Raw genomic sequence first — 21904 nt, 5'->3', positions numbered from 1 at the left:
GTCCCAGGACAGGGCACTGCAACTGGCTCCACACTTCAAAGTTTGGGACCACAAGCTTCCGTCGCATACTCCGCCCGGCCCTCGGTAGAGCGCTTGCTTCGATTGACTGATTTATCTCTTTCCGTGTCTGCCCTCTCCTTTCCCAAATGTTTCCTCCAACTGCCCTCCTGTCCAACGGCGCTCTACCTGCAACCAAACTCTACCCCCTAGCTTCGTTTCCTGAAAAATCAACGAGGAATCTTTAGCAATGGGCAGGCGGGGCCCTGGACCGGGGACGCAGCCCGTCCCTTGTGGGGATGGCGGCAGGCTGACCGAACTCACCGGATTTGTCGTGCGGGTGAGTCGAGGGAACGGGTCACTCGCTTTCTTAAGCTTTATTTCATCACCCTTGCCAAGCAGGTTTCAGGAGACAGGCCGATGGGGCACCGCGCGGGAGGAAGATGGTCTACAGCAAAACCGGGCAGGGCATTTGGGCTTACAGAGAGGCCGATGACAAAGCCCGCTCCGGGCTACCTGGGCGGCTGCTCCAAACAGGACTGCTCACGGCTTTTGGGGCAGATGGAGGCGAGGCGAGGCTCAGAGTGGAGTACTGACAAGACTGGCCTCCAGATCAGTAGTATGTGCACCTTTAGCGTCCTTTGCGCCCAGATGGGTTGGAGGCAGGCGGGAAGGATCATCTATTTGGGGGGAGAGGGAGCGGGGAGGGTGGCGGGACCGCAGCCCCCTCTCTCCCCCTGCAGCGTTGGGGGTTTGGGGGCTGCAGCGGGCTTCCCGAGGTCACAGTTCCGACTGCTTCCGAGTCGAAGCCTGGTGGCCAGCCCGATCCTCGATGTCGCTGCTGCCTGCCTCTCTTGCTCACGCGGCCCTCAGAGCAGTGCCATACACGGATGGGACTCGGCCCTTCCGGGAGCCAGAAGGGGCGGAGGCACGGCCGCCGGGCACCGGGGCCACTGCCAGCATTCGGGGGGGTGCCCCGGGCACTGCCCACCCGGCCATGGAATCTGGACAGGGAAGAGGCCCCGACGGGAGAAAAAACACTTCCCGCACTGGGCTCGGGTCTAAGCTTTCCTCAGCCTCTCCCCTACCCCCCTTCCGGGGGGCAGTTCCATATTCCTGGAATCCCGGTGGCGGATCTCCACCCCCACAGCACAGCTGGACCTGGCAGGGCGTGACCCCCTGGAGAAGGGAGGGAGGGAGGGAAGGAAGGGCAGGAGGGCCACTCAGATTCCCGCCCGGGATAACGACACTAGGGACTCAGAGGGATGACCAGCTTCCTGGTCTGCAGAGGGGATGACTCCACACAGCTCACCATGCACAAGACTACACTTTTCCCCGCATACGTGCACACACTCACATACACACACACACACACTTCACTCAACAATAAGGTGCTACTCCTTTGCAGCTAGTGCGGACGAGCGCCGCCCTCACTGCGCCTGGTGCAAAATCAGTCAATTGTATTTACTGAGTACTGTGTGCAAAGCACTGCACTAAGCGCTGGGGAGAGGTCACCAGAGGTGGCAGCTTCCCGTTTCCAATGACTACGCCACTGAGCCTGGGCAGCCAAGAGAGGCTGCTATCATCTGGGTGGCCCCACAAAGGCAGGGACACGAGTTTCCGATCCCGCTCGACGGCCCGGAGAGGTCAGCGACAGTTGGACAGCGGTAGGACAGGGAGCACGGAGCTCGAAGAGATTAATTTCATCCACAGAACATGCCCAAGACCTAGCTGCTGGGAGAAAAGGCTTCCTCCCTTCCCTCCTTACTTGGCCACGGCGAAGCACCAACGGTGACCGGAGGCGCGGGCCGCCCGGCAAGAGGTGCCGTGTCATGGCAGGGGTGTTTCTGGCGGCAGCCCTGACCAGCAGGACCACCTGGACCAGCTGCGGGTGGGCAGCTGGTACAGTCAGACTCCCCCGAGACACCTGCACTGAGACGAGTCCCGCCCGGGCGGGCAAGAGAGACGCGAGGCCTCGGCCCTGGGAGCTGGCTGAGGCCAGGCAAGGAAAGGGATGGGAGTCTGCAGCAAGAAGAGGGCGGGGGTCATCCCCTGCCCCCCTGAAGCCGGAGGCCCGAGTGAGGACCGGGGAGAGCCGAGCGGCCCCTCCCTCCCCCGGGAGTGTCGGACGCAGCCCGTTTTTGAAGAGGAAACCGGGGTGACAGCCCGACTTGGTCTGGGATTAGGGAGGCGGGGACGAGGACACCACCCAGGGATGGGAGGCGAAGTGGCCGACTGTGTGGGCTAAGTGGGGGACCTGGCCCGGCTCGGAGACCCCTCTCCGGGGACCGGGGTAGCTGGGCCAGCCGGCCCCCTCCCTCACTCGGTCCCTGGTAGCAAGGCAGTTCCACCCACTGCTCCGGTTTCCCGTGGGCAATCAGGGAACACCATGCCCTTCCTCTCTTTGACCCACTGCTGCTTCAGCTGGGCCCCCTCATCTGTCAGCTCCTGGGTGCCGGAATCACACCTACCGACTCTACTGTACCTGTATCGTACTCTCCCAAGTGCTTAGTACAACGCTCTGCACACCGTTAAGTGCTCCGTCAGTACCTTTGATTCATTGGTTGATTGACAGGCAGCCTGAAATGGCCGTTTTCTCCACTGGCCCAGAGAGACCGCTTCATCTAAGCCCACACCTGCGGGGACTGGCATCTGCCGTGCCCCAAGAGGGGCGTATGACCAACTGCCAATGAAAAACCTAACGGATATGAGATGGGGGTATCTACCCAGAGAAGGAGCCGTGATGTTTTGTCTGCTTAAGACCACTGACCCCGAGGGTCCTGAGGGAGAGGGGCACCCCAGAATGCTGCACCCCAAGGTCACGGTACTAAAAAAATCCCTACCACAATAGGAGAAGACTCCACGGTTCTGGTGGCTCGGTAAGCACTTAGTTCAGTGCTCCGCACAGTAAGCACTCACTAAGCACCACTGATTGTTTCGAATCAGGAGGCCTCCCTCTATAACTCTCAAGCTGCCCTGCCCCAGAAGGTGGAGGCAGAGTGGCCTCCGGTGACCGTGCTGGAGGCCTGTCGCTATACTTTCATGCTCGCTACCGTGGGTTTCCGGGTACCAGGGGAAACAAGGGGCTCCCCGTTCCCCACTTCCATCCCGCTGCCAAACCGGACCATGGGGATTCCCTACCCTCTTAAAAACCCTGGCCGATCCCTCCTCTCCCCTCGGCTCCTCATGGGGTCCGGCACCCCCAACCCCGCTCGGGCCCCGATCCAACCCCGCCGGGAAGGCACTTCGCCTGAGGACCCAGGCTGGCAACGCGGCAGCCAGGCCCCCTCCCCTTTCACCCACGATAAAATGCCCTCCACCCTCTTCAAGACATTCCAGGACATTCCTTTGGGCAAGAGCCTGGTTCCCCTCTCCCTCCCTGTCGCCCACCGCCCACCTCTCAGCGGCTCTCTGGAACCAAACTCCTTTTTGCTCCCCGCTCACTCTCCCGCTCTCAAACCTGCCTCAAGGATATCCAGGCTCAGCCTTGGAACCAACCTGGCTCACACGAGACACTCAACCAGCGCAGGGACGGAGGGACGCCCGCTCCTGCACCGTGCAAACACACACAGGCACACACACTCATACTCACAACCAAGCATAAAATTGTGCAAGATCAGTAAAAGCCTTAATAAAAAAAGGGTTTGGATGGGCTCATTGCAGTTGCTGAAGGAATATTCCGGACTGGAGTCCTCCTCCCACAGGGGAAAAGTGGACAGAGCTCAGGGTGGCGGCCACCCGAGTACTCACTACCTTGGCCACGGCGGGACCCCGGGTTGGGGGGTGGGAGGGAGGCAGGCAGGGGGTGGGGGAGACGTCACACCTGATTGGTTTTGGCCACAGGTGGGCACCAAGCCCCGGGCTGCCCTGGACCCACCGATGGAAATCCCCGCCCCAGCAGAGTCTAGGATCCCCCGAACGCCTGTCCCCATGGCGATGGGGACCGGTGCCCACCCCAGCCCGGGCTGGGACCAGCGGGGTCAGTTCTGGAAGTCCCCCCTCCCTGCCCAGCGGAATGGGAAGCGGCGGCACTGCTCACAGGTGGGCTGCGGAAGCCTGGGAGACGCAGGAAGGAGGGCGCCCGCCCAAGCCGCCAGCTAAAGTAAGGTTTGGTACAGATAGCCCCTCCTGTAGGCACTCAGCGGGTAGAACGTGGCCACCACAAACTTGCCGTCAAAAATCCTTCCGGTCAGCAGCTTCTGGGCAGCTTTGGAATCGCCGGCGTTCTCGTATTCCACGAACACCTGGAATGGACGTGGCGAGAGGGGGCGGCTGAATTGGGGCGGTATCGCCCCCGCCGTGACGCCCGCCCCTTCGGTGTTCGGACCACGTGCGCCTCGACGCTTCCGGCCAGGGTGGAAGGGACCCGTCCCCGCCAAATGGTGGCTCTCTGGCCTGTGGTAGCTTTGAAGCCTGGCCCGCCCCCGCCGCCCTGGGCTCCGGGACAGCGATGCCACCCTTTGACGAAGGGGCCTAAGCCCTAATCACTGCCCGCCACCAGGTCCCGCCTCCAGTCCCCTCTCCCTGGGCCCCGGGTATTTACCTGGCCTCGGCCAGGACTCTCCTTGGGGACGAGCAGAGACACCACGGGCCCATACTTCTGGCACTCCTCACGCACGTCCTCCACAATGTCTGCTTGGAAACCGAGCCCCCGTCACCAGTACGCTCCCCTCCGCCGGGACTCCAGACCACCGCCCAACTCAGAACCCAGGGTGGGAAGAGTCGTGCCCCGGCCACAAGCCCCTTTAGAGAATCCCGGGCCCAGGAGATTTACAGACCTGAAAGAGCCTAACCCAGCCCCGGGGTTGAAAATGAAGCCAATGAAGAAAGCCAATCACAAGACAAACACTGACCACTAGATAATCAGAGGGAGGACACGCCTACGGGTGGTTTTTAAGGATCTCCCCAAAGCGCTCTCCCACCAGCCATCTCATTTTTTCCTCCCAGTGGCCCTGGGACCACGGGGAGAGGCAAGTGGGATATTAGCCCCATTTCCTAGGGGAGGAAACAGGCCCAGAGCGGTTCGGGGACTCACTCCAGGTCCCCCAGTGAGCTGGTGGGGCAAGAACCCAGGTCTCCCAGCCCTTCCCACCGGACCACGCTGCGTCTGACGGGAGCAGAGCAGCCTGAGCAGAGCCCGATCCGGCCGTGACGGGCCGTGATGTAGAGAGGAGGGGAAGCTCGCACCTTCGTACTCTTCCTCGTTCTCCAGGTCTTCCTCCTCCAGCAGGTTCAGCAGCCTGAGTACCGGCGTCGGGAGCAACACCAGGTCCTCGATGTGGGGGGCTGGGGACAGATCGCCCCACAACCGAGTCAAGACGGCCCGGGCTGACTACAGTCTGGGCTGTAGACTGTCAGCTCGTTGTGGGGAGGGAATGTGACTGTTTACTGCTCTATCGTATTCATTCATTCATTCAATTGTATTAAGTGCTTACTGTGTGCAAAGCACTGTACTAAGCGCTTGGGAAGTACAAGTTGGCAACATATACTCTCGCAAGCACTTAGTACAGCGCTCTGCACACAGTGAGTGTTCAATAAACACAACCGAATGAATGGGCTAGCCAGTGGCCCCGAGCGCCAGGGAGCAAGTGGGCGTTGGCCGCCCCCCGGGCCCCTGAACTGGATCCTGGCCCTGCAAGCTCCTCCTGAGTCTCTCCTCTGACCCAAACGCTCCCCCGGTCAGGGCAGAAGAGACCCAGAATGGCAGCTGACTCCGGCCCCCATCTCGCATCCCTCTGCCCCGCCGCCCGCCGACCTACCGAAGGGGATGCTGAAGAAGGGGCTGCACAGCGCCGCTCGGGCCGGAATTCTCCGCGCAGGGTCGTCGTGCAGCATGCTGGGACACAGAGGGGTTTTCCGTCAGAAAGCCTCGCAGCCCAAAGGCTTCAGGCCGACGAGAGATGCGGGCACGAGCCCGGTAGCGTTCAACGGAACTGGGCCAAGCCCATCTCGTCTCCTCAGGAAACCGTGGCTGAGCTGAACCGCGCTGGGTGACTGACCGTACTCCCACCCTGCCTCCCCAAACCCCGCAGAAAGGCCTCTGACTCGGGCCCAGCTGAGAGGTCGGGGGGGTGCTGGTTCAGCAAGGGGCCGTCCCTCCCCGCCCCGCAGTCCAGGTCAGGCTCGAGGACAAAGCAACGTCCGACCGCTCGACGCGCGTGAGGCTGTGGGGGCCGGCGACCGTGGCGGAGAGTGACCGAGACGCCCCCTCGAATGGTGGGGGCGGGGAGGAGCCGGGGACCACACACCTTTTGATGAGGTCCCTCAGGTGGTAGGCTGGGATGGCCGCCGCATTCACCACCGCTTTGTTGGCAAATATGTGGTCGATGACGGCGGAGCTGTTCGCCTGCGGAGGAAAGGCAAGCCGCCCTTGAGGGACAGGAAACGGCCACCGTTTCCACTCTGGGCCCTTGCTTTCGGAGATATGGCCTGCTCCGCCAACTGAGGGCGCGGATCCCCCCGGGGTGAAGAGGGCCCAGGGCAGGAGTGACAGGGTGTTCCCGGCAACCGGATGGGGAAGCCCCACGGCTCTGGCCACATCCACAACCAGCTGGTGGGCTGCTCTGAGACCCTGAAGCCCCAGGGCCCTGGGGGTAGGGGTGGAGGGAAGAGATTCCTACCTGCTGGAGGAAAAGGAGGATGTTTGGGACCTTCAGGAGATCAGAACCAGTTTGGCTTGGGGTGGGGGGCCCTGGGGTCAGGGGGCCACAGCTGTGCCACCTCCCTTTCCTCCCCTTGGCTCCCAGGACAATGGATGCCCAAGAGGCAGGCAGGTCTGTGCTTCCCCACTGCCCAGCCCCCACGCCGAATTTTGGCTCTGCCGCTAATCAGTCCGGCAAGACCATTTAGGGAGCACCAGTACTGGGCACAGCCCAGGCACCAGGGATCCCAGAAGGGAATGGGAATCCACAGGACGGGATCTGGGATGACTCACATGGCGCCCGCCCCTCCCCGCCTCCCGGGGAGCGGCGGCCCACCTTCCATTCCTGAGAGTGGACGGCGTTCTTCAGCTTCATCCCCGAGAACATTTCCAGTAGAACAACCCCGAGACTCCACAAGTCCACCGCGGCCGTGCACTCCGCGCCCCCCGGCAGCCCAGCCTGCGCCAGGCAGTTCTGCAGCTCCGCCTCGGGGGCCCGGTACCCGTCCGTCTGGATGTACTTCACGTCCTGAGAGAGGGCGGACGGGAAGCCGTCAGCCACTCCGGAGGCCAGCGGGGCCGATCGCGCCCGTGCCAGGCCGGGGCCCCCTTCCAGGCCGCCCTCCCGCCCGACTGCAGCTGTGGCTGCATGGCTCCCTGGCCACCAAAAACAGAGCTGGTCACTTGGCCGTGCCAGCTGCCAAGCTGGGGAATTCCAAGTGGCGGCAGATGTCCGGGCCAGAGACAGAGAGCAATCCCGTGCGGTCAGTCTCTGATGGGCACTGAGCCGAGGGACCGGTCTCCAATGGCGGGAGGAGCGGCTGCCCAGGTCCCGCCCGGGATCGGCCCGAGGGGCACCGCCAGAGGGGCGGACAGCGGCGGACCAGCTGCCTGTGGATCCGGGGCGTGGAGAGGAGAAGGAGCAAGCGGCCGAAATCCCCTCCGCACCCATCCCCTTGTGGAGACGGATCTTGAAACAGTGACAGGGAAATTCCTGGGAAAGGCGAAGGGAGAACTGGAGTTGTGGCTTAAAGCCTTGCCAGAGGCCCAGGCTGTCTGGGCTCAGGTCGCCTCCAAAGGGACCGTACGACTATGCCCCATGAACATATATAATGGCCTGGCCCAGGGCTCCTCCCTCCTTGGGGGTACAGGGGCTGGAGAGGAGGACAGGAGGACCACCCTGCCCCCAGCAAACACAGAAGCCCTGCCCGGCGGTCACAGTGAAGACCACGAGGCCTCACAATGGGAAGGACGGGCGAGCCTCGGTCCTATGTTTCACACGCTCGGAAGGAGGTGTCCGTGGGGCACTCGCTCTGCTGCCCCACCCTACTCTAGGAAGGTGCCAAACCCCCCAGTTTTCTTGTCCCTCAAAAGGCTCGAACCCCAGGGGACGCTTGGCCTCTGTTGAAGACTGCCGTTCCTGGGGAAGCCGGGCTATTAAATTCCCCACTCTGGAGAAAAAGACAAAAAATGACCAGACTACAGCAAGCAGAGAGGACGGCCCCCCCCACGACCGGCGGCCTGCCGTGTCCGGTTGCCGAGCCAGACCTGATTGCCTTCTCTGAAGCTCAGCCCAAAGTCGATGAGCTTGAAGCACTCGCCGTCGGCGCTCCAGAGGATGTTGCGGGGCTTGAGGTCGGCGTGGACGTAGCCCTGGCGGTGCAGGAAGGTCAGGGCTTCGAGCACATCGCGGGCACAGTGCTGGATCATCCACATGGAGCAGCCCTGGTGGTTGGAATACAAAAGGAGCTCGGAAACGCTGATGTCTAGGAGTTCGAGCAAGAGGCAGCGCGATGGCACGCTTGGAGAGGTCTGGATGGTGAACACTCCGTACAAGGTCACTGGAAAAAGGAACACATTTTCTCAGCATCGCGGGGATGCGGGGAGGGTGGGCATCGCCGGCCACGACGGTGGAGGGGAGGAGGGGGGCGGGGAGAGTCGGGCAGGGATGAAGGGGGAGATTGAGAATAATATCAATAATAATAATAATTGTATTTGTCAAGCACTTCCTTCCCCTCCCCATAACACTTGTATGTATTTCTACAGATTTATTACTCTACTTATTTTACTTGCACATATTGACTATTCTATTCATCTTGTTAATGATGTGCATACAGCTATAATTCTATTTGTTCTGATGATTTTGACCCCATCCACGTGTTTTATTTTGTTGTCCGTCTCCCCCTTCTAGACCATGAGCCCACTGTTGGGTAGGGACCGTCTCTATATGTTGCCGACTTGTACTTCCCAAGCGCTTAGTACAGTGCTCTGCACACAGTGAGCGCTCAACAAATACAACTGAATGAGTGAATGAATGAAAGCACTTGGTATGTGGCCGGCGCTATTCTAAGCGCTGGGATGGATACAAGCAGATCGGATTGGGCACAGTCCCTGCCCCATGTGGGGCTCCCAGGCTCCATCCCCATTTTCCAGATGTGGTCACTGAGGCCCGGAGAAGTGAAGCGACTTGCCCAAGGTCACAAAGCAGAGAAGGGGCAGGGGCGGGATTAGACCCCGTGCCCTTCTGCCTCTCAGGCCCGGGGAACCCTGGAGAATGGGTGGGGATGAAGAGGGAGGTTAGGGGGAATGGTCAGGAGTGAAGGGGGGTGCGGATGGGGGGAATGGGTGGGGGTGAAGTGGGGGGGGGATGGAGGAATAGGCGGGGGCCAAGGGGGAAGTTAGGGGGAATGGTTGGGGGAGAAGTGGGGGGATGAGGAAAATGGTTGGGGGTGAAGGGGGTGGATGGGGAGAATGGTCGGGGGCGAAAAGGATTGGGGGGGATGGTTGGGGGCGAGGGTCCCCATCGCCCCGGCTTACCTCCTTCCCCTCCCCACAGCACCTGTATATATGTTTGTACATATTTATTACTCTATTTTACTTGTACATAGTTCCTATTCTATTTACTTTATTTTGTTAATGTTTTGTTTTGTTGTCTGTCTCCCCCTTCTAGACGGTGAGCCCGCCGTTGGGTAGGGACCGTCTCTAGATGTTGCCAACTTGGACTTCCCAAGCGCTTAGTCCAGCGCTCTGCACACAGTAAGCGCTTAATAAATACGATTGAATGAATGAATGAAAGTGGGGGTGAATGGTCGGGGGTGAAGGGGGGGGATGGGGGGATGGTCGGGGGTGAAAATGGGGGGATGGTTGGGGGCGGAGGGGGAATGGTCGGGGCGAAGGGGGGGATGGGGGGCAATAGTCGGGGGCGAAGAGGGGGAAATGGGAGATGATCGGGGCAAAGGGGGGACTAGTCCCCCCTTAAGAGAAGCAGCATGGCTCAGTGGAAAGGGCACGGGCTTTGGAGTCAGAGGTCATGGGTTCAAATCCTAGCTCTGCCAATTGTCAGCTGTGTGACTTTGGGAAAGTCACAACTTCTCTGTGCCTCAGTTACCTCAACTGTAAAATGGGGATTAAGACTGTGAGCCCTCCAAGGGACAACCTGATCACCTTGTAACCTCCCCGTCGCTTAGAATGGTGCTTTGCACATAGTAAGCGCTTAACAAATGCCATCAGTATTGTTATTCTCCGGGCCTCAGTTCCCTCATCTGTAAAACGGGGATTAAAACTGTGAGCCCTCCGCGGGACAACCTGATCACCTTGTAACCACCTCGGCGCTTAGAACAGTGCATTGCACTTAGTAAGTGCTTAATAAATGCCATTATTATTATTATTATTATTCTCCGGGCCTCAGTTCCCTCATCTGTCAAATGGGGATGAAGACTATGAGCCCCGTGTGGGACAACCTCATCACCTTGTAACCTCCCCGGCATTTAGAATGGTGCTTTGCACATAGTAAGCGCTTAATAGATGCCATCGTTACTATTATCTCAATCAATCAATCAATCGTATTTATTGAGCACTTACTGTGTGCACAGCACTGGATTAAGCGCTTGGGAAGTACAAGTAGGCAACACATAGAGACAGTCCCTACCCAACAGCAGGCTCACAGTCTAGAAGGGGGAGACAGAGAACAAAACCAAACACACTAACAAAATAAAATAAATAGAATATATCTGTACAAGATAGAGTAATAAATATGTACAAACATATATACATCGTCTTTATTGAGCGCTTACTGTGGGCAGAGCACTGTACTAAGCGCTTGGGAAGTACAAGTCGGCAACATCTAGAGACGGTCCCTACCCAACAGTGGGCTCACAGTCTACATTCTCTGCATACATATATATAGAATTATATATATTATATAAAATATATGATATATAATACAACATATAATACAATATATAATATAATAAATATATATTTAAATATATAACATAATGTAATGTAATAAATATAGATAATATATTATTCTATATATAGATATATAGAATTCTCTCTCTATATAAATAGATATACATAATTCTCTCTCTCTCTCTCTCTATATATATATATAGTTCTCTCTCTATATATAGAATAATATATTCTATATTATCTAGACTGTGAGCCCACTGTTGGGTAGGGACCGTCTCTAGATGTTGCCAACTTGGCCTTCCCAAGCGCTCAGGACAGTGAGAATTATATAAATTATATAGATTTATATATTTACATATAAATATATATATAAATAGATTTATATAATTCTCTCTCTCTATATAGAATAATATATTCTATATTATCTAGACTGTGAGCCCACTGTTGGGTAGGGACCGTCTCTAGATGTTGCCAACTTGGCCTTCCCAAGCGCTCAGAACAGTGAGAATTGTATAAATTATATAAATAGATTTATATAAATATATATATATATATATAAATAGATTTATATAATTCTCTCTATATATATAGAATAATATATTCTATATTACCTAGACTGTGAGCCCACTGTTGGGTAGGGACCGTCTCTAGATGTTGCCAACTTGGCCTTCCCAAGCACTCAGGACAGTGAGAATTGTATAAATTATATAAATAGATTTATATATTTATATATCAATATATATATAAATAGATTTATATAATTCTCTCTCTATATATAGAATAATATATTCTATATCATCTAGACTGTGAGCCCACTGTTGGGTAGGGACCGTCTCTAGATCGCAGACCAATCAATCTGCGCATCAGGCAGAAACTCCTCACCCTGGGCTTCAAGGCTGTCCATCCATCCCCTGGCCCCCTCCTCCCTCCCCTCCCTTCTGTCCTTCTCCAGCCCAGCCCGCACCCTCCGCTCCTCTGCCACCGCTAATCTCCTCACCGTTAGGCCTCGTTCTCGCCTGTCCCGCCGTCGACCCCCGGCCCACGTCCTCCCCCGGGCCTGGAATGCCCCCAATCCCTCTGCCCATCCGCCAAGCTCGCTCTCTTCCTCCCTTCAAGGCCCTGCTGAGAGCTCACCTCCTCCAGGAGGCCTTCCCACACTGAGCCCCTTCCTTCCTCTCCCCCTCGTCCCCCTCTGCATCCCCCCATCTTACCTCCTTCCCCTCCCCACAGCACCTGTATATATGTTTGTACATATTTATTACTCTATTTATTTATTTATTTTACTTGCACATATCTATCCTATTTATTTTATTTTGTTAGTACGTTTGGTTTTGTTCTCCGTCTCCCCCTTTTAGACTGTGAGCCCACTGTCGGGTAGGGACTGTCTCTATTTGTTGCCAATTTGTGCTTCCCAAGCGCTTAGTCCAGTGCTCTGCACACAGTAAGCACTCACTAAATACGATTGATGATGATGATATGTTTGTACATATTTCTTACTCTATTTATTTATTTATTTTACTTGCACATATCTATCCTATTTATTTTATTTTGTTAGTACGTTTGGTTTTGTTCTCCGTCTCCCCCTTTTAGACTGTGAGCCCACTGTCGGGTAGGGACTGTCTCTATATGTTGCCAATTTGTGCTTCCCAAGCGCTTAGTCCAGTGTTCTGCACACAGTAAGCGCTCAATAAATACGATTGATGATGACATGTTTGTACATATTTATTACTCTATTTATTTATTTTACTTGCACATATCTATCCTATTTATTTTGTTAGTATGTTTGGTTTTGTTCTCCGTCTCCCCCTTTTAGACTGTGAGCCCACTGTCGGGTAGGGACTGTCTCTATATGTTGCCAATTTGTGCTTCCCAAGCGCTTAGTCCAGTGTTCTGCACACAGTAAGCGCTCAATAAATACGATTGATGATGACATGTTTGTACATATTTATTACTCTATTTATTTTACTCGCACATATCTATCCTATTTATTTTGTTAGTATGTTTGGTTTTGTTCTCCGTCTCCCCCTTTTAGACTGTGAGCCCACTGTCGGGTAGGGACTGTCTCTATATGTTGCCAATTTGTGCTTCCCAAGCGCTTAGTCCAGTGCTCTGCACACAGTAAGCGCTCAATAAATACGATTGATGATGACATGTTTGTACATATTTATTACTCTATTTATTTTACTTGCACATACCTATCCTATTTATTTTGTTAGTATGTTTGGTTTTGTTCTCCGTCTCCCCCTTTGAGACTGCGAGCCCACTGTCGGGTAGGGACTGTCTCTATATGTTGCCAACTTGTGCTTCCCAAGCGCTCAGTCCAGTGCTCTGCACACAGTAAGCGCTCAATAAATACGATTGATGATGACATGTTTGTACATATTTATTACTCTATTTATTTTACTTGCACATATCTATCCTATTTATTTTGTTAGTATGTTTGGTTTTGTTCTCCGTCTCCCCCTTCGAGACTGCGAGCCCACTGTCGGGTAGGGACTGTCTCTATTTGTTGCCAATTTGTGCTTCCCAAGCGCTTAGTCCAGTGCTCTGCACACAGTAAGCGCTCAATAAATACGATTGATGATGACATGTTTGTACATATTTATTACTCTATTTATTTTACTTGCACATATCTGTCCTATTTATTTTATTTTCTTAGTATGTTTGGTTTTGTTCTCCGTCTCCCCCTTCGAGACTGCGAGCCCACTGTCGGGTAGGGACTGTCTCTATTTGTTGCCAACTTGTGCTTCCCAAGCGCTCAGTCCAGTGCTCTGCACACGGTAAGCGCTCAATAAATACGATTGATGATGACATGTTTGTACATATTTATTACTCTATTTATTTTACTTGCACATATCTATCCTATTTATTTTATTTTCTTAGTATGTTTGGTTTTGTTCTCCGTCTCCCCCTTCGAGACTGCGAGCCCACTGTCGGGTAGGGACTGTCTCTATTTGTTGCCAACTTGTGCTTCCCAAGCGCTCAGTCCAGTGCTCTGCACACAGTAAGCGCTCAATAAATACGATTGATGATGACATGTTTGTACATATTTATTACTCTATTTATTTTACTTGCACATACCTATCCTATTTATTTTGTTGGTATGTTTGGTTTTGTTCTCCGTCTCCCCCTTCGAGACTGCGAGCCCACTGTCGGGTAGGGACTGTCTCTATTTGTTGCCAATTTGTGCTTCCCAAGCGCTTAGTCCAGTGCTCTGCACACAGTAAGCGCTCAATAAATACGATTGATGATGACATGTTTGTACATATTTATTACTCTATTTATTTTACTTGCACATACCTATCCTATTTATTTTGTTAGTATGTTTGGTTTTGTTCTCCGTCTCCCCCTTCGAGACTGCGAGCCCACTGTCGGGTAGGGACTGTCTCTATTTGTTGCCAACTTGTGCTTCCCAAGCGCTCAGTCCAGTGCTCTGCACACAGTAAGCGCTCAATAAATACGATTGATGATGACATGTTTGTACATATTTATTACTCTATTTATTTTACTCGCACATATCTATCCTATTTATTTTGTTAGTATGTTTGGTTTTGTTCTCCGTCTCCCCCTTCGAGACTGCGAGCCCACTGTCGGGTAGGGACTGTCTCTATTTGTTGCCAACTTGTGCTTCCCAAGCGCTCAGTCCAGTGTTCTGCACACAGTAAGCGCTCAATAAATACGATTGATGATGACATGTTTGTACATATTTATTACTCTATTTATTTATTTTACTTGCACATATCTATCCTATTTATTTTGTTAGTATGTTTGCTTTTGTTCTCCGTCTCCCCCTTCGAGACTGCGAGCCCACTGTCAGTCCAGTGCTCTGCACACAGTAAGCGCTCAATAAATACGATTGATGATGACATGTTTGTACATATTTATTACTCTATTTATTTATTTTACTTGCACATATCTATCCTATTTATTTTATTTTCTTAGTATGTTTGGTTTTGTTCTCCGTCTCCCCCTTCGAGACTGCGAGCCCACTGTCGGGTAGGGACTGTCTCTGTTGCCAACTTGGACTTCCCAAGCGCTCAGTACAGTGCTCTGCACACGGTAAGCGCTCAATAAATACGATTGATTGATCGATTAGTGAGTCGGGGGCAGATGGGTGGGGTGGGAGTCCGCTGACCGATGTTCCTGTGTCCCTGCAGTCGCTGCAGCGCGGCGCGCTCCTTGCGGAAGCCGTACTCGGCGGCGGCCCCGGCGGCGGCGGCTGCGGCGGCGGCGGCGGCGTTGGCCCCCCCGTTGGCCCCCCCGTTGGCCCCGGGCGGCGGCGGCAGGAACTGCTTGAGGGCCCCGGGGGGCAGGCCGGGCTCCCCGCAGCAGCGCACCCGGTACACGGCGGCCGACGAGCCGCTGCCCAGCCGGCTCTGCACCTGCCACAGCCGGCCCAGCGCCTCCACGAAGGACGACGGACAGCCCCCCGACCCCGCCATGGGGACCGGCGGGACGCGCTCCCCTCAGCCCGCCGGCCCGGAAGCCCGCCAGCCGGAAGTGACGCACGCCGAGGGGGGCGGGGGGAGGAAAAGGGCGGCGGGGACCAATCGCCGGGCGGAACGCAAGGAACGGGGCGGGGCTTCGGCGCCGGAAGGGGCGGGGCTAACAGGGTGGGCGGGGCTTCGTGGGGGCGGGGCTCCGTGAGGAGGCGGCGCTTCGTGAGGGGCGGGGCTTCGCGAGGGGCGGAGCTCCGTGAGGAGGCGGGGCTTCGCGATGAGGAGGCGGGGCTTCAGAAGCGGAGGGGGCGTGGCCGGGGGAATAGTAACAGCGATGATCAGTCAATCAATCGATCAGACTTACTGAGCGCTTACTATGCGCAGAGCACTGGACTAAGCGCTTGGGAAGTACAAATTGGCAACTTCTAGAGACAGTCCCTACCCGACGTTGGGCTCACAGTCGAAAAGGGGGAGACGGAGAACCAAACCAATCTACCGATAATAATCATCACCGTAATGGTCTTCGTTAAGCGCTTACTATGTGCAAAGCAATCAATCAGTCAATCGTATTTATCCATAATGGTCTTCGTTACGGAGCTTCAGAAGCGGAGGGGGCGTGGCCAGGGGAATAGTAACAGCGATGATCAGTCAATCAATCGATCATACTTATTGAGCGCTTACTATGCGCAGAGCACTGGACTAAGCGCTTGGGAAGTACAAGTTGGCAACTTCTAGAGACAGTCCCTACCCGACGTTGGGCTCACGGTCGAAAAGGGGGAGACGGAGAACAAAACCAATCTACCGATAATAATCATCACCGTAATGGTCTTCGTTAAGCGCTTACTATGTGCAAAGCAATCAATCAGTCAATCGTATTTATCCATAATGGTCTTCGTTAAGCGCTTACTATGTGCAGAGCAATCAATCAATCAATCGTATTTATTGAGCGCTTACTGTGGGCAAAGCACTGGACTAAGCGCTTGGGAAGTACAAATTGGCAACATATAGAGACAGTCCCTACCCAACGTCGGGCTCACAGTCTAATGATGGCATCTAAACCTCATTCGCTCCCACGGCTTCAACTATCATCTCTACGCTGATGACACCCAGATCTCCATCTCTGCCCCTGCTCTCTCCCCCTCCCTCCAGGCTCGCATCTCCTCCTGCCTTCAGGACATCTCCATCTGGATGTCCGCCCGCCACCTAAAGCTCAACATGTCGAAGACTGAGCTCCTTGTCTTCCCTCCCAAACCTTGTCCTCTCCCTGACTTTCCCATCTCTGTTGACGGCACTACCATCCTTCCCGTCTCACAAGCCCGCAACCTTGGTGTCATCCTCGACTCCGCTCTCTCATTCACCCCTCACATCCAAGCCGTCACCAAAACCTGCCGGTCTCAGCTCCGCAACATTGCCAAGATCCGCCCTTTCCTCTCCATCCAAACCGCTACCCTGCTCGTTCAAGCTCTCATCCTATCCCGTCTGGACTACTGCACTAGCCTTCTCTCTGATCTCCCATCCTCGTGTCTCTCTCCACTTCAATCCATACTTCATGCTGCTGCCCGGATTATCTTTGTCCAGAAACGCTCTGGACATATTACTCCCCTCCTCAAAAACCTCCAATGGCTACCGATCAATCTGCGCATCAAGCAGAAACTCCTCACCCTGGGCTTCAAGGCTGTTCATCACCTCGCCCCCTCCTACCTCCCCTCCCTTCTCTCCTTCTCCAGCCCAGCCCGCACCCTCCGCTCCTCCGCCGCTAATCTCCTCACCGTACCTCGTTCTCGCCTGTCCCGCCATCGACCCCCGGCCCACGTCATCCCCCGGGCCTGGAATGCCCTCCCTCTGCCCATCCGCCAAGCTAGCTCTCTTCCTCCCTTCAAGGCCCTGCTGAGAGCTCACCTCCTCCAGGAGGCCTTCCCAGACTGAGCCCCATCTTTCCTCTCCCCCTCGTCCCCCTCTCCATCCCCCCGTCTTACCTCCTTCCCTTCCCCACAGCACCTGTATATATGTATATATGGTTGTACATATTTATTACTCTATTTATTTATTTATTTATTTATTTATTTTACTTGTACATTTCTATCCTACTTATTTTATTTTGTTGGTATGTTTGGTTCTGTTCTCTGTCTCCCCCTTTTAGACTGTGAGCCCACTGTTGGGTAGGGACTGTCTCTATGTGATGCCAATTTGTACTTCCCAAGCGCTTAGTACAGTGCTCTGCACATAGTAAGCGCTCAATAAATACGATTGATTGATTGATTGATTGATCTATTAAGCGCTTACTACTACTACTACTGCTAATAATAATAATCATCACCATAATGGTCTTCGTTAAGCGCTTACTATGTGCAAAGCAATCAATCAATCAATCGTATTTCTTGAGCACTTACTGTGGGCAGAGCACTGTACTAAGCGCTTGGGAAGTACAAATTGGCAACATATAGAGACAGTCCCTACCCAACGTTGGGCTCACAGTCTAATGATGGCATCTATTAAGCGCTTACTACTACTACTACTGCTACTACTAATAATCATCACCATAATGGTCTTCGTTAAGCACTTACTATGTGCAAAGCAATCAATCAATCAATCGTATTTCTTGAGCGCTTACTGTGGGCAGAGCACTGGACTAAGCGCTTGGGAAGTCCAAGCTGGCAACATAGACAGTCCCCCCAGCAGTGGGCTCACAGTCTAGAAGGGGGAGACAGAGAACAAAGCCAAACATACTAACACAATAAAATAAAGAGAATAGATATGGACAAGTAAAATAAATAAATAAATAAATAAATAGAGTAATCAATCAATCGTATTTATTGAGCGCTTACTGTGTGCAGAGCACTGTACTAAGCGCTTGGGAAGCACAAGCTGGCAACATATAGAGACAGTCCCTACAATCAATCAATCAATCGTATTAATTGAGCACTTACTGTGTGCAGAGCACTGTACTAAGCGCTTGGGAAGTACAAGTCGGCAACACATAGAGACGGTCCCTACCCAACAGCGGGCTCACAGTCTAGCAGTGGGAGACAGACAACAAAACCAAACATACTAACAAAATAAAATAAATAGAATAGATAGGTACAAGTAAAATAAATAAATAAATAAATAGAGTAATAAATATGTACAAACATATATACATATATACAGGTGCTGTGGGGAAGGGAAGGAGGTAAGGCGGGGGGGATGGGGAGGGGGATGGGGGGAGAGGAAGGAAGGGGCTGAGTGTGGGAAGGCCTCCTGGAGGAGGTGAGCTCTCAGTAGGGCCTTGAAGGGAGCAAGAGAGCTAGCTTGGCGGATGTTCTAAGCACCGGGGAGGTTACAAGGTGATCAGGTTGTCCCACCAAGGGCTTACAGTCTTAATGCTGCTTAGATAATAATGGCATTTATTAAGCACTTACTATGTGCAAAGCACTGTTCTAAACGCCGGGGAGGTTACAAGGTGATCAGGTTGTCCCACCAAGGGCTTACAGTCTTAATGCTGCTTAGATAATAATGGCATTTATTAATCAATCAATCGTATTTATTGAGCGCTTACTGTGTGCAGAGCACTGTACTAAGCACTTGGGAAGGACAAGTTGGCAACATATAGAGACGGTCCCTACCCAACAGTGGGCTCACAGTCTAGAAGACTACACTACTAATAATCATCATAATGGTCTTTGTTAAGAGCTTACTATGTGCAAAGCACTGTTCTAAGCGCCGGGGAGGTTACAGGGTGATCAGGTTGTCCCACCAAGGGCTTACAGTCTTAATGCTGCTTAGATAATAATGGCATTTATTAAGCACTTACTATGTGCAAAGCATTCATTCATTCATTGTCGTATTATTGAGCGCTTACTGTGTGCAGAGCACTGTACTAAGCGCTTGGGAAGTCCAAGTTGGCAACATATAGAGACGGTCCCTACCCAACAGCGGGCTCACAGTCTAGAAGGGGTTACAGTGGGTTTGGAGCACTGCCCTAATACTGCCCAAAGCACTGTTCTAAGCGCTGGAGAGGATACAAGGTGATCAGGTTGTCCCCTGGGGGGCTCACAGTCTTCATCCCCATTTTACAGATGAAGGAACTGAGGCCCAGAGAAGTGAAGTGACTTGCCCAAAGTCACCCAGCTGACAACTGGCGGAGCCGGGATTTGAACCCATGACCTCTGACTCCAAAGCCCGGGCTCTTTCCACTAAGGCACGCTGCTTACTATGTGCAGAGCACTGTTCTAAGCGCTGGGGAGGTTACAAGGTGATCAGGTTGTCCCACGGCGGGCTCACAGTCTTCATCCCCATTTGACAGATGAGGTAACCGAGGCACAGAGAAGTGAAGAGACGTGCCCAAAATCACACAGCTGACAATTGGCAGAGCCGGGATTTGAACCCATGACCTCTGACTCCAAAGCCCGGGCTCCTTTCCACTGAGCCGAAGGGGTGTGCTTCAGGCCCAGAGACGAGGGCGGGGCTTCAGGGACGAACAAGGGGTTGTGTGGCCTCATTCCTTCATTCATTCAATCGTATTTATTGAGCGCTTACTGTGTGCAGAGCACTGTACTAAGCGCTTGGGAAGTACAAGTTGGCAACATATAGAGACGGTCGCTACCCAACAGCGGGCTCACAGTCTAGAAGGGGGAGACAGAGAACAAAACAAAACATATTAACAAAATAAAATAAATAGAATAAATATGTACAAATAATAGAGTAATAAATCCGTACAAACATATATACATATATACAGGTGCTGTGGGGAGGGGAAGGAGGTAAGGTGGGGGGGATGGAGAGGGGGAGGAGGGGGAGAGGAAGGAGGGGGCTTAATGTGGGAAGGCCTCCTGGAGGAGGTGAGCTCTCAGTAGGGCCTTGAAGGGAGGAAGAGAGCGAGCTTGGCAGATGGGCAGAGGGACTGGGGGCATTCCGGGCCAGGGGAAGGACGTGGGCTGGGGGTCGATGGCGGGACAGGCGAGAACGAGGTACAGTGAGGAGATGAGCGGCGGAGGAGCGGAGGGTGCGGGCCGGGCTGTAGAAGGAGAGAAGGGAGGTGAGGTAGGAGGGGGCCAGGGGATGGATGGACAGCCTGGAAGCCCAGGGTGAGGAGTTTCTGCCTGATGCGCAGATTGATTGGTAGCCACTGGAGATTTCTGAGGAATCAGAATCCTACAGCCACATCTGTAGGAATGTGCCTGATATTATACTGTGCTCTCCCAAGTGCCTAGTACAGTGATTGGCACACAGTAATTGCTCAATAAATATGATTATTAATAATATATAATAAATATAATAATAATAATGGTATTTGTTAAACGCTTACTATGTGCCATGCACTGTTCTAAGCACTGGGGTAGAACAAATAATCAGATTGTCCCAACTGGGGCTCACAGTCTTCATCCCCATTTTACAGATAAGGTAACTGAGGCACAGAGAAGTGAAGTGACGTGCCCAAAGTCACACAACTGACAAGTGGGCAGAGCCGGGATCAAAAGCCACAACCTCTGACTCCCAAATTCCTCATCTTTCCACTAAGCCACGCTGCTTCTCTACATATCACCTGTATATATGTATATGTTTGTATGAATGTATTACTCTATTTTATTTGTGCCTATTTATTCTATTTATTTAATTTTGTTAATATGTTTTGTTTTGTTCTCTGTCTCCCCCTTCTAGACTGTGAGCCCACTGTTGGGTAGGGACTGTCTCTATATGTTGCCAACTTGTACTTCCCAAGCGCTTAGTACAGTGCTCTGCACACAGTAAGTGCTCAATAAATACGATTGAATAAATGAATACCTACCCCCAGCGCTTAAAACAGTTCGTGGTACACAGTAAGCGCTTAACATTACCATGGGGTAGATACAGAGGAATCAGGTTGTTCCACGTGGGGCTCTCAGTTTTAATCCCCATTTTACAGATGAGGTCATTGAGGTACAGAGAAGGTAAGTGGCTTGTCTAAGGTCACACGGCAGACAAAGCGGCAGAGGGAGATTAGAACGCGCATCCTCTGACGACTCCCAAGCCCGTGCTCTGTCCACGAAGCCACGCTGCTTATTTTGGACCAACCCCAGTGCTCGGCACATGGTGAGCGCTTAAGAAATAATCGGTGGCATTTCAATCAATCAGTGAATCAACCAATGGCATTTATTGAGTGCTTACTATGTACAGAGCACCTTACTACGCATCTGGGAGAACACAACACAAGAGTCAGCAGCCTATTTTCCCAGCCACGGCGAGTGGGCAGTTATAATAATAATAATAATAATAATGACATTTGTTAAGCGCTTACTATGTGCAAAGCACTGTTCTAAGCACTGGGGGGGGATACAAGGTGATCAGGTTGTCCCGCTTGGGGCTCACAGTTGTCCTCCCCATTTTACAGATGAGGTAACTGAGGCACAGAGAAGTTAAGTGACTTGCCCAAGGTCACACAGCAGACGTGGTGGAGCTGGGATACGAACCCATGACCTCCGACTCCAAAGCCCGGGCTCTTTTCCACTGAGCCACGCTGCTTCTAAATACCACGGCTGTTGTTACTCTAAGGCTCTTGGCCGGCTCTCGCCTCAGTGCCAGGTAAAAAGCCCGTCACCCCTTCAGCCTGGCAAAACACCGAATTTCTAGGCCTGCATTTCCTGCGCGAGCGGTAAAGGAGAGGGGAAGGCAGTGGTCAATT

The 21904-nt window shown here is 53.1% G+C and overlaps 1 protein-coding gene across 1 annotated transcript; it reads right to left on the bottom strand.

Moving 5' to 3' along the window:
- Positions 1–359: 359 nt before the first annotated feature.
- On the bottom strand, positions 360–15302 carry UHMK1 (U2AF homology motif kinase 1). The gene is made up of 8 exons (XM_038757877.1): positions 14964–15302; positions 8186–8478; positions 6975–7166; positions 6246–6343; positions 5757–5833; positions 5185–5283; positions 4541–4629; positions 360–4241 (listed from the first exon to the last, which is right to left on the bottom strand). The coding sequence occupies exons 1-8, from the start codon at positions 15268–15270 to the stop codon at positions 4095–4097; spliced, it is 1302 nt and encodes a 433-aa protein (XP_038613805.1). The 5' UTR covers positions 15271–15302; the 3' UTR covers positions 360–4094.
- Positions 15303–21904: the final 6602 nt, after the last annotated feature.

This window comes from Tachyglossus aculeatus, chromosome 16 (genome assembly GCF_015852505.1).
Source record: "Tachyglossus aculeatus isolate mTacAcu1 chromosome 16, mTacAcu1.pri, whole genome shotgun sequence".
NCBI lineage: Eukaryota > Metazoa > Chordata > Mammalia > Monotremata > Tachyglossidae > Tachyglossus > Tachyglossus aculeatus.
This window is presented reverse-complemented; position numbering and strand designations above follow the sequence as displayed.